The 27,615-nt window shown below is 41.1% G+C and overlaps 1 protein-coding gene and 2 long non-coding RNA genes across 4 annotated transcripts in view; 2 read left to right on the forward strand and 1 right to left on the reverse strand.

Moving 5' to 3' along the window:
• Nucleotides 1-27,615, forward strand: part of LOC142046883 (uncharacterized) — a 362,358-nt gene that overhangs the window by 254,885 nt on the left and 79,858 nt on the right. The gene's annotated exons all lie outside the window — the stretch shown is intronic.
• LOC142046884 (uncharacterized) overlaps nucleotides 1-27,615 on the reverse strand; it is a 361,020-nt gene that overhangs the window by 253,561 nt on the left and 79,844 nt on the right. The gene's annotated exons all lie outside the window — the stretch shown is intronic.
• Nucleotides 8,190-27,463, forward strand: DYRK2 (dual specificity tyrosine phosphorylation regulated kinase 2). 2 transcript variants are annotated; one of them, XM_032782260.2, is made up of 3 exons: nucleotides 8,190-8,382; nucleotides 9,054-9,190; nucleotides 20,930-27,463. In XM_032782260.2, the coding sequence occupies exons 1-3, from the start codon at nucleotides 8,328-8,330 to the stop codon at nucleotides 22,529-22,531; spliced, it is 1,794 nt and encodes a 597-aa protein (XP_032638151.1). In that variant the 5' UTR covers nucleotides 8,190-8,327; the 3' UTR covers nucleotides 22,532-27,463. The 2 variants fall into 2 exon arrangements, with proteins under 2 accessions (XP_032638151.1, XP_074922375.1); XM_075066274.1 differs by lacking the exons at nucleotides 8,190-8,382; nucleotides 9,054-9,190 and adding an exon at nucleotides 9,759-9,823.

Consider the following 27,615-nt stretch of genomic DNA (forward strand, 5'->3'; position numbering starts at 1 on the left):
GCATTAATTTATTATTTAGTGATTTTTAAATTTCATGTATTTATTTTTGCAATTTTCCCTCCTCTATGGATTAATTGCAAACAGTTTGTTTGAGTATGTAGGTGTACACATCAACTTAGGAACATGAGTACAAATTATAATGAACTAACACCTTCTACTTTAATTTTCACTCCATCACAAAAAAATTGTACCAGCAATTTAACACACAGACACCTGCACACAGACATCTTTCTTCTCACTCAAATCTCGGTCTGACCCTCTTCACTTAAAACAGTGGACTTATTTATGGCTCTTACAATCCTGAGCTGCACTGAAGAGGGTAAAATGGCACATTGCCAAATAAAGATTTTATGCCTCTGAACCGCATAATGCATTCAGAGCTCTGGAGGAACATGGGTAAGAGATTCCCTTGCTACACCCATACAACAGGTTTAGCCAGCATTTCCCACAACATGACTACACAGGGGGTGGAGCCAGGACCATGCTCTTGCTTCAGTGAGAAATGCCCTCTAGTGTTTCCGAGCCAGCCATCCTAACAATGCTTAGAGCCATTCCAGATATGCATTGCACCCTGGCAAGTGCATAAAGTAGAGGTTTGAGGAGTTCCCAATACTCTTTCTCCCCTTCTGATATACCAGAGGGAGGCATAATTTAGCTCAGTACATCAGGATGATTCCTTTCCTGTTGCCCTAACATGAGCCCTGAATATATTTTAGTGAAAAAGGTGTTTCCTAGCATGAACCTTTAATTTTGATTTTCAGTGCTTAGTTCACAGCTTAACTCAGAAGCCTGCGTGTAAATCTTAGCAGTAGATCACATCAGTGAATGATAGCGGGCCTTGGGACACACAGTTCATTCCTTAGTTGTAATGAATCATTTTCCTTTTATGATTAATAAATTCTCTCCCGAGACATCCTGTCTGAGGAAAGAATTTGGTTGGAGTGAGTTCCTTTTCAATACTGCAGATCTCTGACACAATTTAATTATGTCTTACTTTGGTTCTTTTGTAGAATGATCATTTAAATGACGTTTATCATAAGTGGCTAATTTAACAGTTTTAGTACATCCTGTGAGGTAATGAGTTCCCTCTGGGACTCAAAGGGAGCTGAGGACATGCAGCACCATACAGATTTAAGCCCCGATCTCTACAAAATATTACAGTGGAAGAGAGCTCTCTTCTCCCTCTCCTTCCCTGTGAAGGATTGTCATACTTACACATAAGGTGGGAGGAGTAAAGATTACAAGAGTTTCTTTTGCTGGGAGGAGCCCTACCTTTGTGTGAACAGCTGGTTTGAAAACAAAGCCCTAGAAACTGATTCGCCCACACATCAGTTGCAAGAGAGATTGCACAGGGTTTCTAAATTGGCTTTCAATGTGGTTGGAGAGAGGAAACTAGTGCAGGGGAAAACAGGCTATAACAAGCTGGTGATTTTTCACTGCAAGAATCTGTTATAAACTCTGACTGTATCAATTGATTATTATCCTACTTAGATTATTTCAGATTCAAGTTTTAGTAAAAGTCAAAATGAGGGTGAGATTAAGACCCAGTCATTTTCAACCACACCTAAGAGCCTGAGCATACCTCTGAGGTCTGCCCTTGTCTACATGACTGGGAATGAAAGAGAGCCACCATTTTAAAGCCATCTCTGCCCCTGGGCATGTAGAGGAAATGTTGTGGATCCAGTTTCCATGCATGGGAATGGGGTACAAGAAGAAGGACCGAGATGATGGGCATCATTCCCTTCAGTCCTGCAGTACATCTTCTCAGGAGTTCATGCAGATGAAGGCTGTATGAACTACTGAGAAGAACCAACAGACTTTATGCAACCCCCTTTTGCCCTTTCTGACAGAAGAATTTGGAGGAAGCTCTATAAGGAGAAATTTATGGATTTATCTCCTCATACAAATAAAAACAATTTTCCATGAGAAGGGGTGATAGGACCCGCAGGGTGAGAAAATAAAATCTCTCCATCTCCTTTACCTGTTCTCTCTCTTCATTCCTTTTATTATTTCCTTAAAGCTTTATCTTTTTCACTCACTTTCTTCCTCCATCCCTTCTTTCCCTTCATTTTCCCTTTCCCCCTTTATCTGCTTCTATTTGTTATCCTTCACCTCCTTCTGCTCGATCTTCCATTCCTCTTCCCTACATTTGATCCAGAGAACTTGCTTGTTCATGCATATTGATACATGTTAATATAAATCACATACAGATGGCAACTAAGAAAACTAAACTGATGTTGGGGGAAAGGAAGATGAGGAAAGAATGAAGAAAAGCAACCAAATTGTTCCTATTTCTACTTCATGATTGACGAGGACTCTGCTGCATTTTCCATATAACACATTAATTCATTACAAGTGTTAAAAAATATTTGGTCCTGATTCTCTTCTGCTCTCACTGACACTAGTTTTACACCAGTGCTACTTCCTTGACTCCAGTGAAGTTGATCCTCATTTACAGGGGTGTAACTGAGAAGGAAACAGGAGCCGTTGTCTCCAAATTACCCATGCTGAGAATTTAGGCAATAACAGATGTTGAAAGGATAAATCTAAAATTGTTGGAGAAGACAACATGGAAAAAGAAACGACAAAGAGCAATGGAGGGAGATCTGGGGCAGACCAGTTTCCTCAACAATCTGTACAAAACCAAATGATAATGAACAAAGGGTATGTCTACACTGAGTCTGGGAGCAAACCTCCCAGCCTGGGTCCATAGACCTGTGCTAGCAGGGCTCATGCTAGTATGCTAAAAATAGCTGTGTAGATGGTGCTTTGAGGTTGGGACTCAGTCTGGAACTGGGGCTCTGAAACCGTCTCCTTTTGTGGCTGCAGAGCCCAAACACCAGTGTCTACAGAGCTAATTTTAGCATGCTCTCACGAGCCCTGCTAACACAAGTCTGTGGACCCACACTGGGAGGCTTGCTCTTATATGCAGTGTAGACAGATCCTGTGAAACTGAACATTAATGCTATAAGACTCCAGAAAAGATACAGCAAATCTGCAATATGAAGACTTAGAAATGTTGGAGTAACCTAGGGAGGAGGCAAAGCATTTCTAGAAGAGGATGGTGGACCTGTCCTAAGATGCAAGTATACTGGAAGCTTAATTGCTTCACAAAGTACCTATAATAATAAAAGGATGAAATTACCATTAGGCCTGCAGTCTCATACAGTATCACTGAATATCAGGGTTGGAAGGGACCTCAGAAGGTCATCTAGTCCAACCCCTAGACAGATTTTTGCTCTAGATCCCTAATGGCCCCCTCAAGGATTGAACTCTCATCCCTGAGTTTAACAGGCCAATGCTCAAACCACTGAGCTATCCCTCCCTTCCCCAGTACCTCAGAGCATGCTTTTAGGGGTAGATTCATAGACCAATAAAAAATCCCTTGTATCCCTTGTATCTTAATCCCTTGTATCTTAATGCTATAATAAAAGTGGCAGCATATGTGTTCTTAGAGTGCAAGATGAAAACACCATAAACTGTGAGATTGTAGTGTAGCTGGAGTGGTTTATGAGTGCCAGCAGATATTTGAACCTTGCAAATGACTTCAGCTTGGTACTATATTCCCACCGGGGCTTGCTAACACACTTTCTACAGTTCTCTGGCAATGGCCCTCCAAATACAATAGTTTCCTGTCTGATGCTATACATTCCCCTCTATATCAACAAAAAACAACCCCATTTTTCAAAATTGTGTTGAAATATAATCTTAACCCTGGCTGCAACGGATGTTGTGTTGGGAAAATAAGATGTTGGGAGAAAGGTGGATGGGGTCATCAATTACGGATTTGAATGTACACGACTCAGAAAGGATGGGCCTGATTCTGCTTCCAAAGAAAATTCCCAGACATTTCAATGGCATCAGGAGTGGGTCTTAAGGCAATTCAGACCTAGCATTGAAATTCAGTCCAGATTCTCTGTTCTCCCCAAGCTCTGCTTGGCATGGGCAGGGAGGGCAGAGTTAGTAGTAAAGGAAGATTTGAGCCACCTTTGTACTTCCCCAGTTCTGGGCTCAGCCCCCAGTATAAGTTAGAGTAGCCTTACTTTATGCTTGGCTGGCTACGGCCAGAATGGGCTGTTATGACAGCCGAGAATAGCCAGAACACAGCAATGCCCCTGCTCCCCACCCATGAAGCCTACACTGGGGGGGTGGCAGAGCGCTATCACTCCACCTTTGTGCCACAGGCAGATTCTCTTTTTAGGAGGGAATTCCTCAATAGGTAGATCAACGAGTTTTATAACCCCATAGTGCCACAGGAGAGGATCAAATGGTCTCTAATGTAACAGACAATCAGGCTCTGTATCTCTCTCTGCTGTACTGGGACATTGGTGGAGAATTCTATAATGGGATTTTTTATGTACCATCTAATCAGCAATAACCATATACAAGAGACTGACTTTCCTGATGGACTTTCCCGATTCTAGATTATCTTGGTTTTGTGGTTTTAGGATAGAATTTTAGCTGTATTTTATTATTTAATCATTTGTGATTTAGACTAATAGTGGCCAAGCATTTGGCGAGACTGTGTACTGGTTTACCAGATTAAGACTTTGACTGTAACAGCCAGTGGTCAATTTGCCCAACTTCCCAGGCAGCCAGCTACCTTTCTTCTTCTTCTGCAGGCAGTGGCCTTCTTGCCCCACTTTCCCTCCAGTCAATGACCTTTGCTCCTATTTCCCTTAATAATGAATCTGGGGCCAACTCGTATGCTGAGCCCTTGTGCACCAATAGTGTCTGCCTCCCATTCAGCTGTCTGCATTCTCATCTGCAGTGGAGCTTGTGCACTGTAAGTCCCAAAGCGGCAAGATCATCTGAGACCGGCATCTTCATATATCTGTTTTAAAAACAAATGCTTCAATGCTATTTTTCCTAAATCCCTTGCAAATAATTTACTGCTCATGACCACACTGTAATGCACTAGTGTACATGGGATGACGGAAACATTACTCTTTCATTAAGGCAATGGACTGTATGGGAATAGGAGACAGGGTTAAGAAAACTCTGATTAGTTTTTCCTTCTAATCTCTCAGTATTGTATCAGTCTCTTCCAGTCAGGGTCTAGTATACTTTACTACAGTGGGTGTTGAACTTGGCTGATCCTGTCCATGCCAGCATTTTCAACATTGGTTTGGAAGGAACAGCAAATGTTTGCTGTCCACAGAACTTGATATCAAAAGCAGCTGCCCAGCAACAGAAAGGGGGAAATGTGGCCACACAGCTGGATGGATATCTAGGTATCTGTATATAAGGAATGAAGACAGGTCCTTGCTTTGCCTTTTACCTGTGACCCTCATCACTCTTTTATTGACTTCCTTTATGCTTCACATTTCCTTCCATGTATGTGTGCCTATGCTTGTGGAGGTTGTTGTTGAGTGTTGCCCACTTACAGTGTCATTTGTAACTGTTTCATCTTCCTTCTCCCTCTCTATAGGCCAAATCCACAGAGATGCTCTCAGCTGCAGGTAATGTAAATTACAGGTGCCCAGCACCTCTCAAGAATTGTCTCTCTACTATCATTCCTAAAGTACCATCACCATAGCCTAGCATGCAGCCATGAAGTACACAATCAAGACGTGCAAAATTTCATCCACAAAGGTAACACTCTCCTGCTCTCCATGATCTCACCACCATTTTTCTAAGGGGAATGTTCTTTCTTGTTTCTTTTCTTGGAAAAAAAAGCTGTCAGCCATTTGCTAATCATCATTGCAGTAAGGCACAGTATGGCACTGTGTTCTGTGACAGGCTTGTCATGATCTCCAGTTTCACTGAAGACACCATTAGCCACAGTGTGCCCATTGATCTCAGCTGTCAAGCTGGGTAGCACAGAATCTTTGAGATATCTAGCCCCCCGCCTATTGAAATATTTGAAGATTAGCACTAAAATCTTGAAATGGATGTAGAATTGCATAGGGAGCCAGATGGGAGGATCAAGCACCAATGTGATGTGCTCTTGTTGGTCAGACTTATCTAAATGGCTGTTCACTGCATGAGGAACCAGCTGACTTTTCTATGTAGACTTCATAGTAGTCCAATGCTGAACAAATTGTACTAGGCAGGCCTTAAAGTGGCCCTGGTATTGATCACCTGATAGGAAAGAGTGGAGGCTCCTAGCTTGCTGAAACTGGAAAAAGCCATATTTCTGCTATTTGGGTGTTTTGGAGATCCAGTGAGCTGAGAAGGAGCAAAAGGCTGTACCTCATCATGGCAATCGGCAGACATCTTCCATAAAGGTAAGACCAGAGCTTCTGCTAGTTCCTCGTTTTCCTCATATCAGCGTAATTTCTTTCTTATCTGGATTGAATTTAAACTAGCTACTTTTTCACCTCAATATTTATCTTGCTCACACTTCCATCTCTCCATATATAGTAATCCTGCACTTCTCATGACCATTCCTTGAACTGCTGTGCTATCACTGCGTTTTATGAGAAATGATAATGTTCCCATGGTGACTGTCATCTTGGGTGCTGCTGATGTGCAGTTTCATTGCTCGTATACATTTTTCCACTTTTTGGCACAATCAGAGTCCTAAATGGTAGTTAGACACCAGCATTTATACAACTTTATTTAGGTTTTTTAAGAATGTAACTGCCATAGAAGCAGGACTCTGTTTCAGTTTATTTTTCCTCCAGACCTTTCTCCTTTGTCCTTCTAGTTTTGCTTCAAAGTTTTCTGAGGTCTCATAGTTAAGGCTAAGATTTTGTCATGATTTTTAGTAAAAGTCATGAACAGGTCTCTGACAATAAACAAAAATTCATGAAAGCTGTGACCTGTCTGTGACTTTAGCTGCTGCAGCTCCATGGTTTCCCCCACCACACTGGTGGCGGGGAGCTGTGGGGGTCCCTGTCTGCCTGCAGCAGCTGGAAGCTGCAGGGGAGCCCCCCTTCACCCATAGTGTCTGGGAGCTGCAGGGTGACCAAAGAGAAAACAGGACACCCCATCTGCTTGCCCCAGGCATCCAGCCCTCCCCCCCGCACACTTGGGGCTGTTGCACATCTCTGGAAATGTGAGGAGGCCCCCTCAGAAGTCTATCACCTGTCACTAGAACTTTGCAGGAGGCCTGCTGTCGCTGCTGTCACCTGTCGCTGGAACCCTGCCAGGGCTCCACTGGCTGTCAGCTCCAGAGTCCAGCAGCCTCTGTGGCTGAAGCAAAGAATGTCATGGAGGTCTCTGGAAGTCACAGATTCCTGATTCTGTCATTTCCATGACCTCAGTGACATAAACGCAGCCTTAATCATAGTTGGTACCATCCTCATCCCAACATTGTTTCAGTTCTTCCCAACCCCATCCACTTCTATTTCCCATCTCTGTCCTCTCCCCATTGGTGCCCTGGCCACCTTGAGCTCTCTGGGTTTGAGCCCAAATGATGGGTTCTGCTCATCATCCAAATGCAGGTGATTGAGAATATTGTTTTTTTGCGGGGGGCGGGAGGGAAATAGTTCGTAGCTGTCATCCTTTGTGAGTGTAATGGAACTGACTGCCCTCAGCCAGGCAAGTGGAGAAAGGGGGAACGAAATGATTTGTTTGGAACGGGGACCCCCTTTCTCCATTTGCCAGATAAAGAAGAGGAAGGGAGGGAGCCAGACCTTTCCTTTCTTGCCCCAGGCAGGAAGTCTTTCTCTGGCATTGGGGAAAGAGTTGCTAATTTTTGCATGGCGAGCTGCGGCCAACAGCCACGGGCTTGCAGCTCATGTCAGGAGAGCTCTGCCTCCCCCGGGGGAAACCTGCACAGACTAGGAGGCAGTAGATGGTCACCGCCGCCTCCCAGCCCTCGGGGAGCAAGGGAGGGAGCGGAGGGAGGGATGGGGGCGAGAAGTGGTTCCCCTTTGGGGTTGCTGGGAATTTCGGGCCGTGCCTGTGTGGCTCTTAGCTTCTGAAAGTGAAAGTGGCGGCGTTTGGGGCCAGGCGGGCGAAGGGGGAGCTGGGGGTTGGAGGGCGGGGAGGGACGCGGCTGGGGGCGGAGATTGCCCCGTCGGAGCTGTTTGTTCCTATTGCTCTGAGTGTGCAGGGGGAGGAGGGTCCTGACCGGCCGCCTTCCCCAGGTCTCGCTGTGCTCTATGTGAGGGGCTCGGGGAGCCGATGTGCCTGGGTAGGGGCCGGGGCGGCGGCGGCGGCGCCGCTGCTGGCGGGGGCGAAGGAGGCTAGCGGGGCTGTGGTCTGTCCGGCGGGCCCGGGGCCGGGGGGATGCAGCGGAGCGTGGCCCGGGGGGGAGCTGATCGGAGAGGGAAGGCAGCCGCCGCCGCCGCCCGGAGAGGCCGAGGACTCGGGCGGAGCGGAGCCGAGCGGAGCAGCCGTGACATGCCTTTCCCTCTGCCGTCTCTCCAGCGGCCATGTTAGCCAGGAAAGCCTCGGCGAGCGCGGCCGCAGGAGCTGCCTACCCGACGGGTAAGGGGAAGGCCGGGCGCTGAGCCCGGGAGCAGCCCGCCCCGCCAGCTGGGACACGCGGCCTTTGCTCTGCAGCCGGGGGAAAGGGCTCAGCCCGCTGCCCTCCCGGCCCCAGCGGCGCGGGGCGGCGGAACAATGATTTGCCCTGGGCAGGGCACGGGGGGAAGCCGGCGCTGGGCAGTGTTACCGCTTCGCCCAGAGGTTGCCGCTCCCTCCACCCCGGAGGGGCGCGGATCTCGAGCCCGCTTCGCCGCCCTCCTCTGTCCCCCGCAGGCTCGGGATCCCCAGGACCGGGGTGGGGGGGAAGCTGGAAGAATGGAAGCGGCAGAAATCGGATTGGCCGCGTGAGGGTTTCTCGGCCAGACAGCGCGGGCGGCGCCCATCCAGGCTGCGCTGCCCCTTGGCATGTGCCCGGCGGCGGGGTCCATCGCGGCCGCAGGGCTGCGCTTGGCCGACAAGCTCCGCGCACACGCGGGGCCCGATCCTGGTCCTTCCTGCTCCCCCCGCTCTGCCACGTTTGCGGGCCGCTTCCCAGGGCTTTCTGCGTCTGCAAACCAGAGTCTGGCGGCGGAAGGAGTCTTCCCCTCCTTCGCCAGCCCCCGTGCTGTCCGCCAGGTCCGCCCCACTGGGCTCCTCTCCTCGCTCACCATCTGCTCTCCCTTCCTCCGCAGGCAGGGGAGGGGAGAGTGGCCGCCAGCTGCAATCTTCCCCGGGCATCGGAGCCGGGGGATCCCGGACGGGAGCTGGGACCGGACCGGCATCACCGATCGCCTTGCCGCCGCTTAGGTCCAGCAACACCGCCCACACGGTGAGAGCCGGGAATGGTGGGGGCAGGGGGCAAAGGCCTGGCTTGATCTATTTGCGGCGACCCTGTGCGGGCCACAGGACCCTCCCCATCCTCCCCCTGATGCCTGGGGCTCTGCAGCTCCAGAGCATGTTCATTCTCAAAATGCAATAACCTCCCACCAGCCGCCTCCCCCTTCGTATTAATAGAAATAAATGTGCTAGGTGCAATCAGGCTGCCAGCCAGCCTGTCTGCCAGAGAGCCGGGAATGAGGCTAGAAAGGACAGAAGCCGGTAGGATCCCTATTAATTATCCTGCCTGTGTCATCATGTCTCATTATTCCTATTACCAGCCTGGTTTCAACAGGTATTCTGATGGGGCTGAGGATACTTTTTTGAGTCACTTGAAGTTTGCATGGTTGGGATAGAATCCCTGGCCTCCCTGAGTCCTGTGTGAAGGGGTAAGGCTGGGGGAGGTGAGGAGCAGGAGGGTTTACCAGGTTGTTATCTGTAAAATGAATAATGCATAAACACTGCTCATTTCATTTTAAAGGATCTGGTTATATGTTGCATTGACTGGTTTTGAAGCTGGCGACTTGCATGGAAGGCCTGTGCTGGTACATGTGTTCCCATGAAATGACATTGTTTTGAAAATGAGGTTAGTCACTGTCATTAGAGGACGGCCTTTACTACAGTGGGAAATGAAAGCTGCTCTTTCCTCATTTGTCTGATTAGCTCAGGCTGATAGCTCTTTCCCAGGGTAACAATTATTACTGTATTCAGGAGCAGTAAGTGGATGAAACATTGACACTGCTGCTACAGCACAGTGTACCTAAAGAAGCATGTGCTGCCTGACTTGAAGGAGATTTTTATTTTTCAGGTCTGTGATATCTCACATTATCTTCCAGTCCTAGCTAATCCTGTTGGAATGGAAATTCACAAGTGTAGCACTATTTATGGATGCAAGAGGGCATATCTCTTCTTAATGTGTGACTGAGTGGATAGGCAGGTCTATATGGTTATATATTAGCACTAAATATCTCATGTTTTTATTGCATAGATTTAAATGGGTGAAAAATATATTATTTAAAAGGCATTGCTAGAATATTTTTCTTTGAGCTAATGGTTACTTTGGATGCTCACATGCTATCTTGGTAAACATATGGCAGAGCTTTAAACTGTAATGTGATTATGGGCTGATGGAATGTGAAACTGCATTTGGATATTACTGTTGCACTGACTTTCTATTCTTTTGTGTTAAAAGCATCGGCCATTTACAATAAGAATAGTCTTTTAATGAAATAATACATTTAGGGTGCACTGGAAAAGAGTGTGATCATCTACAAATTGTGTCTGCATACACAAAATCAACATTACTATATACGTAAAATACAGTATGTGTCACAAATACAAATGCCAAATTTTGTTCTGAGTTACACATAAGTGAATGAGTTGACATGCTGATTGAGTTAAAAAGAATTAGAGGCAGGTTTTAAAATTTCCTTTTAAGAACAGAACATAAGACATAATAACAAAAAACTTAAGTAATGATTGTGCAGACTCATGAGTCCATTCTTGTGGAGCTCCCTGGACTTAATTGGGGCTCTGCATGGGCATATAAGCGATCCACTTGCATAGTTCTACTTACAGAGTTGGGACATAGTCTTGACAGTACAGACCCCCAATCTGGTGGGGGTATTGGGGGGGTTGTTTTTTTTTAATGCACAAGGATGGCCAAGCACTGGGGTTGTTAGCTTTCAGGTCCTTATAACGTATGATTGTTAGAATCTGTGCTTTTGGGATATATGTTCTACCACACACAACGTATTTAGCCTTGAATACTGTTTTAGAAATATTGCAGGCTGTCTCTCTGAATTTTGTAGGTTGTTATTTTGTGGTTGGTTGGTAGAAGATGCTAACATAACTTTTTATAGCAAGAATCAGATGTGACATTAGAATAGCGGATTGTAACTTTAAAACCCATTTAGATATGTCTGTTAAATGATCATTCTAGGAACTGTATTCCCAGTGACCTCAGTTAACACTGACTAAAATCCCTTTAATTTTACATCCCACTGCTTCCTCAAATTCGTCATGTCTAAAATAGAACTTCTCATCTTTCTATCGGAACTGTTCTCCATCCCTCTATCCGATTACTTAAATGGCCCCCATCACCACAGTGTCTGAGTGCCTCCCAAGTAACTAAAAATAAAAATAACCATCTCTCCCTTTTGCCTTCCCAGACTGTAGGAAAAATAGCTTGGCTAGTTTACTGGGTTTGAGTGTGTTGTGTATATGAAGAATTTATCAAGGGAAGAAATGAGTTTTGCATTTAATTCTGAAACTGAAGAGATCCACTGTCATTCTTATCTCTTACAGGAGTGAGATAAGTAGTGGAGGTCCAACTACTGTCAAAATTCTGTCTCCCACCTTGTTGGTCAACAGTTTAATTGTTGCTGTAGTATAGCTTCATGGCGGATCATGGTCAGAGAGGTAGAGGTGTGAAGATGAGGACAGAGGTTGTGTAATCATGGTAATTTTTGTTGCTGACCAGACAGGCTGCTGTGTATGCACCCGGTAGAGGTTTTTTTCTTTAAAGAGTGTGTGGCTTCCTCCTAATTCTTTCCTTCTCCCTTTCCACTGATAACTGCCACTGTCTTTCTAGTCAGTCAGGTTCAAAAACATGGGAGAACCACTGAGTCTTCTTTGTCCTTCTCTTCTCCAAAATCTGCCGTTTCCTCTCTATTCCTTCCTTTCAAAATCCTTCCTTTCTTGCCTAAACTACTGTAACTTTTTCTCTTCAGTCTCTCATCTCTCCACTGTTGTATCCAGTCAACATGCTGCAACAAAGATAATCTTCCTTACCTGCTGCCCTCATCATGTAAATCCCCACCTCTCTGTGAGTCTGTTGGAATTATTATTATTAATATAGAATACTGCCACAATGCCAGTTTCACCATAAATTCCTTTATTAAATCTAATGGCTGAATAGTAGTTCTACAGTTGCTCTAAACATGTCTAAAAAGCCTAAATTAAATGCAGTTTAATACGTCCATACAATAACAAGGATTTATAACCATTTGATCATAATACTCACAAAAGGACTAACCTTAGGGGTGCTTGGACCCATGCTGGTCAGCTCCAATTTGATCAGGCTACTATTATGAACCCTTAAAGAGTTCACCCTTTTATACTCTTTATCATTGTTTCTCGTTTAGCTAAAAACCAGGTTTTGGCTAGTTTGGAGTTATTGCTGGTTCAACACACACAATCCTTCTGTATTATTTACTATACCTCACAGAAGGAAGAAAAGCCCCCAATTATCTTATCAGTTACCTTTCAGGTCCAGTTTTTCCAATTAGGCCATATTCTTTCAAAGTCTTCCTATTACTGCCAACAGACTGAACCTTACATGACCTTATATATTCATTTCAAATCAGTTCAACCATTTGTGTCCTACGGGGTCCATCTACCAGCTTCTTATCTCTGCCCTCTGCTCCCATCTACATCTGTGCTTTTATTACCTGTTGCACCCACTCTTGTACACTCCACTCTGCCAGCTTCTCCTGTATTATTGCAATTCTGTCTCCTTCTCCCAGTACCTAGGACTGGATTGACCTTCCTTCTACAATGCATCAAGCAACTTTGTTCTCTTTCTTCATGACTCTCCTCAAATTTCCCTCTTTCTAGTTAGCTTTCCATTACTGACCATCTTCCATCTGTGCCCTATTCTTTTGCCTCAACTCATAATCCTAACATTTAACTTAAATCACAGAATAACAGAGGTTCCCAGATTGTGGTCCATGCAGAGCTGATTGGTCACATGCTGCTAATTGTCCTTGCTAAATCTGATTAAGACAGCTGAAAATACATTACTTTCCAACTGTTACTGTTCCATATAATCAGTTACTCTCATTGCCACAAATGCTCATGTTACGTGAATTTGAGTGGAAATGTCTGTACAATCATGAATGAGAGGAGAGACATTCGTAAGACAGTCTCTTTATTAAGAGGAGGTCCATGCTATGATAATTGCGTGTGCTTTAAATATCTAATACTGAGTGCAAGCTCTTCAGGGCAGACACTTTCTCTTAGATTTGTAAAACATGGTAATAATCAAAATCATTTCAATAATGCTGCTAAGTTGGTATAATATTGGCTAATAAGGAGATATTTTTAGAAGTTATGAAGCACAGAAGCACTTGAATCCATCTATCAAAAAAAAAAAAAAGCATTCATACATATGCGTACTTGTGTGGCAAGCAGCTAAATGAGCAATGAAGTATGCTACACCTGATACCCATACGTCTCTGGTGTGTTATGAGCAACAAGTCTGAAAGCCAAGTGCCTTGACGTAGCCTAGAGAGAAGAATATGTTGTGTAACAGTCTTTCTAGAAGTATTTTATTGCTTTTACAAAATGTTTCCCCACCACCACCTATTTTTGTGACATCAGATTAACAAGTCTTGGTTCTGCTTGATATCTCTACAATCAGAGCCTTTGTCAACCCATCATGTTGCTTGTTTAATATGATTCACTTTATCATTTTGGGGTTCTGATGACAATATAAACTGTTGTTTGGGCTTTGGTGGAATTAATTGTAAATAATTGTAGCACAACTATTTCCTTTGCATGGTTTTATAGGGTACAGCACCTGAGACCAAGTGAGCTTAAAAGATGAAAAATAATTCCCTCTGTGTTGACTACACAGAGCACTACATTGCTACTAGGAAATGCAATTAGCAAGTGAAAATGCCAGGAAGGTTTATGGACTACTATGGATAAGGCTTATACTTGATCCTACAGTGATGGGCAGAATTGAAAATCCTAATATAGATTTATGTTTTGCTTGGGTGTCATCCATACATGAACAACTGATTGCTAATCAGTCCCATTTGGTTTTAAACACTGGACACAATTTATACTATTAAAGTATTTACAACTAGTATAGTTGTGGTAGAACAGATTGTGGTAGAACAGTTTCCCTTGAAATCTCTTGTCCAAACCTCTTGTCCTCACACATTGATACATTTCTGAAACATATATTTATTCTGAGCTGAATTTTTCCATGATGGGTCTCTATTTGAAGGGGATATATGGATGTTTTGTACCCCATCCTACCCATTTCCACAACATGAACAAATAAAGGTTTGCAGCAGCCAATTTAGAATTATGAAATGGTAAAGAAAAAAAACATTTTTACTTTTATTTTTTTCTCTTTTGTAATTTATATTCCCAAATAACTCAAGCAGAGGAATTTTTCAACTTCAGACATGATACATAGATAAGTTTTTAGTGAACACTATGTGCCTAGATAAGTGTGTGAAGAAATGACTTATAAAAAAAGTTCTGACTTTGAAAATGTGGGTAGGAAAACATCCTATTAAGATGTATATGCTGCACAGGTATATGCAGATGTATAGCTTTGTAGTTGTTTGGTTACAGGAATTTACAAACTCAGCTGCAGAAGCAGAGTTTATAAACCTCTCAGGCTTACACTGTCAGATGAAACGATTGTGAGTGCAACAAGCAGTTCACTGCTGGACTACAAAGCGTATAGCCCCTTATAGCTCCACAGGCCCATTAAGTTGGGTTCATGGAACTTACAAGCTTCCCCAGTGAAGCTTGTAAGTTCTACAAGTCTGAGCTTGAAAAAAATATCCAGCGCTACTATCCAGAGGATTATACCTACTTGGCCAAGGGTTGGCAACCTTTCAAAGAAGAAGAGCCATTTTTTTGTTTTTGTCTTTGACCAAAATATTTTGAGAGCCGCATCACATGCAGAGCTACTTGTAGAGTTAGAATTTATCGACTAATAATAATTAAACATATTAAAGCTATTACTAGTCACCAATACTTTTAATGTGACTTCTGCTTTTGGACATCTTTACTGAATTGCTCAATGTTTGGTGAATATGCCGTGATTTTCATTTTCAAGCAGGACTCAAGACTAACATCTTGCAGTTGGCTCCTCAGTTTGTTCTTGAGGAAATTCATATTGGAAAACACTTGTTCACAGAAGTACGTTGAACTGAAGATTGAGAGAAGCCCAAATGCGTACTTCTTCAACTGACTGTATGTATCCAGTAGACAATTCCAAATGTTGAATATAATCTGTCTTGCCATTTAAGGTCGTCCATTTCAGACCACTTGTGTTGTAGCCCCAGGATGGATTTCTGCCTTTCCAGATTTTGAAGTTCAGGGACAAGATCTTTCAATTTTGAATTCCATAAATCCTTGTTTTGCAAGTCCGCTAATTCAAATTCAAATTGCACTCAGTCGATTCCTGCAAATGCTGAAAAATTCAATGCAGAAGTGTCAGCTTCAAGCGGTTTCAACAGAAATGACAAAGTGGCCTTTTCCCTTCTGAACTTGTGAAATTGGTCAGCAAATGCAGCCTGCATTTTGATGACTGTTTCTGCAAGGAACCTAACGTCAATGTCACAGTCGTTTGTTTATATTGCTTCAGTGTTAGGAAATGCACTAACATGACCATCTCAATGTCCCTTACAAACTAAGACAGTTTTTGTGCAAATGGAGGAACTTCTTCTAAAACTGAATTTGCAGTATTTCCTTTTCCCTGTACCTTCCGATTCAACACGTTTAAATGAGAAGTTAAATCCACCATGAAACTGAATTTTTGCAGCCAGTGAGGATCCGTTAGCGCTGCATCTTTAAGGCCCTTTTCTCGGAGGAACACCCTAATTTCCTCAAGATATGACGCAAACCTCATCAAGACTGCACCTCAGGAAAGCCATCTTATCTTGTTATACATGAGAAGATCAGAATATTGGCTGTTAACTTCTTGAAGAAGCTTGCAAAACTGCTGATGATTGAGAGCACTTGCCATTATTTTGTTAACAATCTGCATGACCATTTCCATTACTTTTGAGATTTCCTCTGGAAAAGTTTGTGCACACAGCGCCTCCTGGTGGATTATGTAGTGAAATGAAATTACATCATGCTCCATACCTTTTTAAGTAAAAAACCAAAATCTTTGTGTGCCCCCTTCATGCTTGGTGCTCCATCTGTAGCAATAGCAATTATTCTGTTGATGTCAATATCTTTTTGTTTCAGACATTCAGTGACAGCAGGTGTAATATCTTCACCCTGAGTTTGTCCTTTGAGTGGTAATAACACGATCAACTCTTCTTGAGGACCTTGATCATTAACGGATCTGCCGAGTAAGGCAACTTGAGTGATGTCATTCACATTGCATGTCTCATCTCAGGCAATAGAAAAACCTGGTGCTAATCTAATGTCACTAACCTACTGGCTGATTATGTCTATGGCCATCTTAATAGTTCTGTCCTTTACCGTCTTCGCAGATAATGGCATTTCTCTAATTTTCTTAACTATGTCATCTTTGTTTCTAAAATCGCCAAAGAGGTGCTTAGATGTTTTAATGAAACATTCTTTTACATATTCTCCATCTGTGAATGGTTTCCCTCATTTTACAGTTTCTTGAGCTGCCATGAAACTAGCAGTAGTGGTTCCACTTGGAGCCTTCATTCATTTAACAAACATCTTGTTTGCTCTGCTTTGTGTCGGAGCTCCCCTACTGCTTTTTTTCTTCACATCACCAGCTGGATAAGTTTCAGCAAATGTCCAGTGTTTCTTTTCAAAATGTCTTTGAGGGTTTTATTTATTATTGTTGGATAGTCTTTTGTTGAAAATGGGACACAACAGGAGTTGAGCTGAACTTGCTATAAAATTGTAAGATTCAATCATTTTGAAATTCTCAAGAAGTGGCTGGGTGAAACTGAATAACTGTGAGCAGCAGCAGAAGTACTATCTAGAATCCAGTGAGAAGCAGTAAAAAAACTGAGCAGTCTTGTTAGCTTCATTCATCTGCTTAGAAAACCAATGTGCAGCAGGAGAAACACTGAAACTGTCTAAAGGCTCAGGAAGGCAGAACTATATTGTTTAAGATTTGGAAAGCTTATCTGAAAGCTTCATTAGGAAACAATTCCTACTCATTACTGGTGGTGAGTGGATAAATGGATTTGTTTTTTAACTCCTGGTACAAGACAAATAACTACAGTTCAAGAATGTACACCCTGTAGTGAAACCTACAGTACTTCTAAAATGCGTAAGCCAAATAGTCCTTAAAACCAGGAGAATCGACTTAAATAACTAAAATGAATTCAAGGTTTAGATTGTGGCATTGAGCACTTAAAGAAATTTTGAGAAGGATGTTTTCTTCCTCAACATCATTTCAGGTCTCATTGCTTATAAATAGTATTTTCTACTCCTGTCTTAAGTATGCTCTAGTTTTGTTGTTAATGTGTATCATAAAATGTGGTTGAATTAATGTTGCAGAAGAAATCTTTACTTCTTCGATTTCTTGGCTTTAGTGTTTGCAACCTGCACTTTGCACTAATGCCACATTTTTATGTGATTCTTATTTACACGGTCTTTTAATTCTGCGTATACTGAACCCTTCCCCGCAGCCGTCTCCCAAACCCAAGAAACCCTCTAAGTAATTTGGTGCTTGGGAAATATGCCTTCCTGGTAGCTCTGTGGACTGAAGTCCTCTCTTTACCCACCAGAGGAGTATAGCACGCTCAAGAACAGAGCAACTTTCCAGACCCTGCCACACCAATATTCTTCAAACTTGACCTGGAGGAATTGTCTGGAGGGGTCACAGGGCAGTTAAGTCTTCTTGGTGGTTTTATTAATGGTGTTTCTGAGAATTTAAGCAAGGGAGGCAGTTAGTTCAATATTCTGTATCTCTCCACTATGCTTGAATGATATAAGCTTCTTTGCTCTGAATGCCAGCGTGTTGTAAAACTTCATTTAAGATCAGTCAGATTTGATGGCCCAGGCCCAAATGGCTTTGCAAATAAACATATGCAGTCAAGTTACAATCTTGAAATAAAATAGACCTGTTATTAGATCTGAGTCACAATGTATGTAGAAAAATAATAAACTCAGCAGAAAGAATCCCCAGGAACTCTAGAGGCTTTCCATATTATGAAAACTTAAGATGTGCAAACTGAAAGAATATCATCAAAACATAAAACTTGCATCCAGGTTGTCTGCTCTTTGGGAAATGAATGATTTTACAAAGAAATGTCTGTCATATTAGAGTAAAACCCTTAATAAAATAATGTAATATGCTAACGGTGCACTACATGGGGGATTTTCTCCTGGGGAAGCCCTTTCTTCTGCAGTTAAAACATTGCCTGAAATCAGAGTGTATTCTAGTCATTTCTGAATTTCATTTTAACTTTAGTGCACTTTTGGTTAGTGATTTGGAATAAATTTTGAGGCCAGTAAGTCAGGTGGTGAGATGGCAGGAGAATTCTTCACACATTTGTGTAAGATCAAACTGAAAGAATGATGAGTTATTTCTATTACAGTAAAATTTAGAGGCCTCAACCAAGAGTGGGGTTGCATTTTGTCCATTGGTGCACCATACAAACACGTGGTAAGAGACAGTCATGCTCTAAGTAGCTTACACTCTAAATAGACAAGCAGTCAAAGAGTGGAAGAAAGGAAGTATTTCCTTCCTATTTTACAGATATGGAATTGAGGCGTCAAATGATTAAAGGAAATCTGTGGTAGAGCTGAGAGATCTCCAAAGTCCCAGTCCAGTGCGTTAACTGCAAAACCATCTTTCCTCTCTGTTTTACCTTTTAGTGTCTGTTACTGGTAAAAACTGAAAGTTTGTTATTGACAAGCTTTTATCAAGACATTCACCCAGTAATCTTTGTCCAGTACGTTAATGGAAAACTAACCAAAGACAATGCCTTTATTTTGTTTATGTCCCACGTGAGTAATAGCACAGTGGTAGTCTAGCATTCTGGTTTGACTATTTTTGAAATGAATCAATGAGTGTCATTCACAGCCCATGTCTTGATATTGGAGTTGTGATATTGACTTCAAAGATTGATATGGTTGTGTTGATGATTTAGAACCCATATTTGTAAATGAATCTTAAACACTTAGGGTTGCATAGCATTAGCTTCATTATTTTATCCTTGCAAGTTTTTCCAAGAAATTAATGTAGAAAAATCAGACCCCACATTGTAATAACTGATATATCCAAGGTCATTACAGGCAGGAATGAAGAAGATGCATTTCAGTTCTTAAGGCCTCTTTGTCAGAAGTACTGAGCGTCCACAACTTCACTTGAAGTCATTGGGAATTGTGGCTCTGAGACCACATAAAAATCAGGTCCTCAGAACCAAGTTCTTCCTACAAGTAACTCCATTGACTACATTTTTGTTACTGTAATTTAAATTAATTAGTTACATTAAAACTTAGTTTTGTTACCCTTTTACTCTAAGACTCAAATTTATTCTTCCACTGACTTCAGTTGAGTTACACTAAGGATGAATTTGAATTGTAAAGTTACAGAAAGGTATTTTTTATTTTAATCATTTTACTTTACAGCTTGAAAGTAATGTATTTACAGATTGTTTAAGGCCCTTTTTACGAGAGAGAATATCCTCCACATAGAGCAAATGAGAAATTACAAAGATATCAGTGTTAGGAACAAGGGTTTGCTTATATATTTCTTGTTTCTCATTACAAATATCTGTTATTCAAATAGTTGCTTTTCACAACTCTGATCACATATTTTATTGTTTGAAAATGCTTGAGATTCATGCTTAGTCCATCATACAAACTATAAAAAAACCCAAAATGTAATTTCTAAAACCAGTCCTAATTTTTTTAATCACAGAGGGCGGAAAATAGATTTGGATTGTGCGCTCTTTGAGGCATGGATTTTTTTTTTTATGGTTTAATGTTTGTACAGTGTTCGGCACTCAATCCTGATAGGTGCTATAGTAATACAAATATAGTACTCAGTTCGGCAAAGTGCTTAAGCATGTGCTTTAAGTCCTGTTGATGTAAGTGCTATAGACTCTGTAAATGTTAAACTCAGTCTCCTGCAACTTCATAACGTCCAGATTTTTTTTCTTTTGAAATGTCAAAACTCATTCCCTTCAGTTTAAAATTGTATGTGACAGCTTTTGTCCTGCACCAAATTTTGGAAGGAGTTAAAATCCTGATTTTTCAACAATTTGTAGAGGTGAGGGAACTAAAGGTGCCTTATCAATAGAAGTTCCTGCAGATGATGGGAATCTTAAGCACAACTGAAACTGCTACTTTGTATTCTCGAGAGTCAAGTTTAATTTCCCTCCAGCATATTTTTGATATTATTGAGCTGTTGCCTTACAGATTCTCTGGAAAAATTATTAGCCCATGATAGTGCCTTGTTGCAAACCTCTTATTTAAATGGTCATGACAGTGAGGAAAGTTTAGAACAGGGGTCGGTAACCTTTCAGAAGCGGTGGGCCGAGTCTTCATTTATTCACTCTAATTTAAGGTTTCACGTGCCAGTAATACATTTTAACGTTTTTAGAAGGTCTCTATTAGTCCATAATATATAACTAAACTATTGTTGTATGTAAAGTAAATAAGGTTTTTAAAATGTTTAAGAAGCTTCATTTAAAATTAAAATGCAGGACCCGGGCAGTGTGAGTGCCACTGAAAATCAGCTCACGTGCCGCAGGTTGCCTACCCCTGGTGTAGAAAATTCTAAGAGATTCTAAGATCTTTAAAATGGGACCAGTAACGAAAGATATCATGGGATACTGGTCATATGTTTAATCTAGCTGTAAGCAGCTTTAGAAAAATGGTTAATTGAAGTAAGTTGGGCCTGGTGGGGGATAGAAGAAGGAATTTTGAAACATTAAAAAAAGTGTAGAACTGAATGTTCTAACTGGAAAAATATTGTTTTGAATTTTAGGTTGGAGGCAATAAGCACACAATGAATGAGCACCTGCACATTGGTAGCCACGGACAGATTCAGGTTCAACAGCTGTTTGAAGATAATAGCAACAAGAGGACAGTTCTAACAACACAACCAAATGGGCTTGCAGCAGTAAGCAAATCTGGATTGTCAGTGGTGCCGGACAGACAGACAGACAGTGCTCATAGACGACAGGGGAGCTCCAGTTCTTTAAAATCGACAGATGGAACAGGGAAGGTGAAAGCCTCCTTTATGACACCAGAACAAGCAATGAAGCAATACATGCAAAAACTAACAACCTTTGAGCATCATGAAATTTTCAATTACCCTGAAATATACTTTTTGGGTCCAAATGCAAAGAAGCGGCCAGGTGTGATTGGAGGTCCAAACAATTCTGGTTATGATGATGACCAGGGGTCTTACGTGCAAGTACCCCATGATCATATTGCATACAGGTATGAAGTCCTGAAAGTAATAGGGAAAGGAAGTTTTGGGCAAGTTGTGAAGGCTTATGATCACAAGACCCATCAAAATGTGGCGTTAAAAATGGTGAGAAATGAAAAACGTTTCCACCGTCAAGCTGCAGAAGAAATTAGAATTCTGGAGCACCTAAGGAAGCAGGATAAGGATAACAACATGAATGTTATTCACATGCTGGAAAACTTTACATTCCGCAGCCATATCTGCATGACATTTGAGTTGCTGAGCATGAACCTTTACGAGCTAATAAAGAAAAATAAATTTCAGGGCTTCAGCCTGCCATTGGTCCGTAAGTTTGCCCACTCTATTTTACAGTGCTTAGATGCTTTGCACAAAAATAGAATCATTCACTGTGACCTTAAACCAGAGAACATTCTGTTGAAGCAACAGGGTAGAAGTGGTATTAAAGTTATTGATTTTGGCTCTAGTTGTTACGAGCATCAACGTGTCTATACTTACATTCAGTCACGTTTCTACCGTGCTCCGGAAGTGATCCTGGGTGCTCGTTATGGAATGCCTATCGATATGTGGAGCTTGGGCTGCATTCTAGCAGAGCTTTTAACAGGTTACCCGCTCTTACCTGGAGAAGATGAAGGGGACCAACTGGCTTGTATGATAGAGCTACTAGGCATGCCCTCCCAAAAACTACTGGATTCATCCAAACGAGCCAAAAATTTTGTGAGCTCTAAAGGTTATCCCCGTTATTGTACCATTACCACGTTGTCCGATGGTTCTGTAATACTCAATGGTGGCCGCTCCCGAAGGGGAAAATTGCGTGGCCCACCGGAGAGCCGAGAGTGGGGAAACGCGTTAAAGGGATGTGATGATCCCCTCTTCCTTGACTTCTTAAAACAATGTTTAGAATGGGATCCTGCTATACGCATGACACCCAGCCAGGCTTTACGGCATCCCTGGCTTAGGAGACGTTTGCCAAAGCCTCCAACTGGAGAGAAGACATCGGCAAAACGAATAACAGAAAGCACTGGTGCTATAAAGTCAATTTCCAAGTTACCTCCAACATCAAGCTCAGCTTCAAAACTTAGGACTAATTTGGCACAGATGACAGATGCCAATGGGAATATTCAGCAGAGAACAGTGTTGCCAAAACTCGTTAGCTGAGTTTGAATAACCCAATGCTGGTCATACGAGAAACTACATTGCTGAGCCTTATTCGTGAGAAGAAGTAGCTCAGATTTTTATTTGCTCAATAACTTTATTCATTTGTATGTTTTCAGCACTCATTTTAAATGTAAGAAATGTTGATTTTGTTTTTAGAAAAATATGGGGACAATGCTTTAAGTTTTTATACTTATTTTTAAAAGTGTTTGTTTTCTAAAGTACAATTAACCTTACTGTAATTAGTGTGGTACAGTAATAAACAGCAGTGGCAGGCCACTGGTTACAACACAACTGTCATGCATTATAGCTTAGTGTCAAAGGTGTTAACCATTTTTTTCCACATGGTCCATATTAGTTTTCCCTTGGGCAGAGGTGAAAGTGGGCCGCTACGGGCCGGTCCAATGTACTGGTAAGAAGTGGCCACCGGTACCGACCCGTACACAGCTGACATTAAAGCGCTTTAATGTCATTGCCTATTTTGCCCCCTCCCCCCCGCCAGGGCTGCCAATGGGGGAGCAAAAGGGACAGCTGCCCCAGGGCCTGGTGATTTAAAAGGGCCAGGGGCTCCTGGCTTCCACTACTGCAGCAGTAGCCGGAGCTCCGGGCCCTTTAAATTGCCACTGGAGCCCCAGGTGGTGCAGACCAGGCAGTGTGGAAGGGCTGGCTGCAGGAGGCTGACTCCTCCGAGCCCCGCCCCTTCCGGGGGCCCAGTCCCAGGTCCCTGTAACAGTAAATCTTTTATCTTACTTCCACCTCTGCCCTTGTATTAGATTTGCAATACTCTTCCTTCTCTGAATTCATTTACAAATATAGGTCATGATCCTACAAACACTTACACAAGTGCTTAATTTGATGCTGGTGTGTCTAGTCATATGAGTGCAGTCAAGCACCTGTGGAAGTGTTTGCAGAATTGGGGCCATAGCATGTTTTCATTTTCCATATAGTAGCTTGGAAAAAATGATATTTTGTAACAATAATATAGCTACATCCTATAGATTTTTTAAAAGAAAAAACAACATTAATGATTAAAACAAATGTTCAAATGTAAGCCAAAAAAAACCAAACCCCTGTGTCCAGCACTACAGTTCCCCTGTTGGCATTCATACTATGTATAAAAAGAGAGAGATGAGCAGACAGTGGGAGAATAAATGAAGGTGGAAATTTGTGTGTTCCTCTAAAACTTAACATGACAGATGAGCTACTTTCTATAGATGAAGTTATATAAAGCAAAATGTTTTGCACATAATTTGAGGTGTACAACCTATATTCATGTTTGGTTTCCTTTTTTTCACCTGTTTTCTCCTCTCACTGCTTAAGTGCAGCTAGGCCCTCTACATCACACAACACTCAGAGCTGTTTGCTCCATCATTTTCATACTGTATCTTCCAGACTGTTAATGCAACACAAATTTCACAGATTTTTTTTTCCAGATAATCTGTTTGATGGATTATGAATTCTTTGGCACATTTTAACTTCAGAGCAAATCAGTGTACAATGGTAAATGTTGTTTTGCTCCTTCGAGATAACTATTCATTTTTAGACAACAAGACAGCAGACAAGAAAACCACTAACCTGAAGATTGTTATTTCTGAGCATCTGCAAGTGTTAATTGTTTCCTCAGTGGAATGATTGGAAGACATAAACTTAATCAATGAAATAAACTGATGGACTACATCGCTAAGGGAAAAAACATTAAGGAAATGATAAGTGGTTTGAATTAATCTTTAGTATGGTAGCTGCAGATAACTTTGAAGGAACAGTAGAGATGTAAGTAGATTTATGTTTGTGTGGTTTTTGTTTTGTTTTTTTTAAAACTGCGCTCAGAGAAGGAACATGGTCTTTTTCAATGAGTGATCGCTAGACTTAGGATGAGAATGGTCACACATGTAATATGTTTTCACTAGTAACAGTTTGTAAAATCACTATTATGTAACAAACAATGGCCGTGATCTACCTTGGATGTATAAAGTACATGAAAAGGAAATTTTGAAGAAAGTGGAACATAATCTAGCAGGATTTGCAGATGTCAGAACGAGAAGTTTGGGTGGGTTGCATAAAACTTTAATAATTTTATTATAAACAATGTTTATATGCACTGATTGCATTAAATTACTTGTAAAAGTTATTAAAAATACTTAAAGCATGGTCCCCAGAGAGGCTAAGAAAGTTTCCGGTTAAGTTCTCATTCATATTCATTCAGATTTTTCATTTAAAAAGAAAGCAACGTAAGTTTTATTTAACTTAAGATTCTGGGGGCGGGGTATGGAAAAGAAATGACACTATTCTCAGGAAACATATAATACAACTATTTGCCAAAAAGTCAGTATACAAAGAAATCCTGAAAATTAATTTCTGATAAAGGATGGTGTTTATTGATGATTGATAACTTTAAACATTCGATCACTGATAAACTAAATTTTCTTACTATATTTTTAAAATTATAGTTTCCTGCCTCTAGTCAAATTTTAAATTATTTAGAAAGTGTTAAATGTAAACAATTTTATACAGTATGTGGAAGTGCAATATATAAACATGTATGGAATCATATTCAAAAGTGAAATATAATACAAATAGGTAACAATGACTTCTGGAATCTAAATATCTGGTGATTGACAATTGGTAATTTCTAGGTCTGGAAAAACATTTATTTACATGTAAAATAAACTAGTTAAGCTCCTACGTCCCAGCTGTTTAGGAAATCAGCAAGGGATAAAACAGGAATTTCATGATGTTAGAAAAAATTATTTCCCCCCATATATTTGTTAAATTAAACTTTGGAACCTGTACTTGCCTTTAATGTAAATTTAAGGTGAAAATATACATAATGTTCATGGGTCATTAGTAGACTAAAACTGCTACATTTTATTTTTCATGTAACTGGTTTTTTAAATGCCAGTAATGCATTTGTGATTGACTTTATTCATAAATGCTACCGGAAACTTTTAAGCCAAAATATAGTGTGCGGAGCTATTTTTAACCCAAATACAGTAAACTTCCTCTACATTTAAAAGAGCAGCTATATTATGGATTTAAGTGATATAGCTCTTGTTATTGTAGTTTATTTATAAATGTAAAAAGGAGGGGGGGAGAAACTGATATTGCCTCTTGCTTTGATGTGATTTAAAGATAAGGGCTTTGATAATTAGGCTGATAGAAGTGGCTTGGAAACAGTGCTTAGTCTCACATGTTACCATTGTCTTGAGATGTCTGAGCTATTTTCAGATTTAGTAATAGCACAGTGTTGTCTTGTCTTTGGTTGCAGTCTCTTTTGGCTCAGTTTCATGCACCACTGGAGTGTTCATTACCACTTCAGTGTATTGGAACAACAGAGTGATGCAAGATGTGTAGAATAACAACACAGGATAAATTGTGCTCTTGGTGTTAACAATGTGCCTTTTGTTATAAATGCCATGTTGTAGGGCAGCCATCTTGGCCTCTTTAACCCTTTGAATACTAGAGAATAAGGATGAAATCTCTTTTTAATTGCTCTATCTATCTTAAAACATCCTGTTAGTTTTCAATGCCTTAATAGAAAACATAAGGCCATCACACTATTTTGGATAAAACATTCTGTTATTGTAGTAACATCTGTGTTGCTTAAAAGGGGTTAAAGATGGCACTTCATGGTTAGTTGTATCTTAACATCAGACTGATTTTTTTAATATGTTTTTGTTATGGTAACACTAGCAGAAATCAACTGTATTTGTAAAAATTTACCTCAAACTGTTTAATTTTATAGTGCGATTTAATCCCAGGGCATTTGGTATGAACCAAAGTGCATTCCTTTTATATGTGCCTGGCTCTAATAAAGATGGCCAGGGATTTTTACAATTTGGGTGCAAGGCACTTAAGCCACTTTTAACTTGGTGGGTGGTTTGGAGCCATAAAGGACTCCATAAGAATGTTAAAACACTTTAGACATAAGTAGCTTTGGGCTATATTTGAATCTTTAGGAACGTGTGTGCATTATTTGATACTCTCCATTTTTGTAACACTTTTTTTTCCCCATCAAGAATATTTCTGGCAAGTAAGAGCCTTTTTTTTTTTTTTTTTTTTTAAATTCTTGCTGTCAGTAAAGATTTTAATATTGCCCAACTGGATGCTGCAGTAGCATTTAAATAAAAAAAAGCATTTGTGAATTATTGTTTGTAGGGGCTTGTACATCTCTGCTACAAATTGTAATTACTCGGCTCAACTGCTGCAATTACGTCCAAGCAGTAGCTTGGGTTTGTATTGAGCAACGACTTAGACACGTGACTGTAATATGCTGCAACTGTGTGTACCGAAAACGTGAAAAATGATTGAATGTGGACTGTGTATATATGTTTGTATAATTTTCTGTGAGATGCTGCTGTCGCCACTTAACATTAAATATGTTGTAGTGGATTTTAATCCTAGTGGCCAGTTTAATGATACTGTATGTATTGTACAGCTGATGACAGGAGTAAGACTGTTTTAGTGCATATTTGTTACAGTTTATTGTTGTGGCCAGAGATCATTTCAGAATAAAACTCTATGTCCTACTTTTTCTTTTTCTACTGCAGTTTGCATTTTGTCTGACCATGAGGAGCCCTTGGAATGCTGGCATTTCTTAGACAAATAAAGGCCTCTTCCTGTGTCCATTGAAGTCAATGGCAAAGTGCCCTTTGTGTTCAGCAGTGCAGTACGAGGCCTAAGGCCAAGATCCTCAAAGGTATTTAGGTGCCTAACTCTCATTGATTGAGTTAGGCACCTTAATACCTTTGAGGATCGGGGCCTAAATGCTTAGTGGGACCTATATACGATATCTTCACATTAATGGAGCCTGATTTTTGTTGGTTTTTTTCACAGCCCTTAAATATTGTTCAAAGGCATCTTTTGGCTTCAAATTTCTAATGTTCATCTCGGGAGCTGGAGTGTAATTCTTAAAATGATTTTTAAAGTCACGTTGTTGCCATGCTCCAAAGAAAATATGCCTTTGATGAAAGTTTTGCCTGTATAAAGACGGCAGGACTTGGTCTTGAGTTGCTTTTAAAAACTATTTTAAATTATTTTAATGTCTTCTGTGATTGTCATAAATCTTTTATGAAAACAAATCTGTTTTT

This window comes from Chelonoidis abingdonii, chromosome 1, assembly GCF_003597395.2.
Source record: "Chelonoidis abingdonii isolate Lonesome George chromosome 1, CheloAbing_2.0, whole genome shotgun sequence".
Lineage (NCBI taxonomy): Eukaryota > Metazoa > Chordata > Testudines > Testudinidae > Chelonoidis > Chelonoidis abingdonii.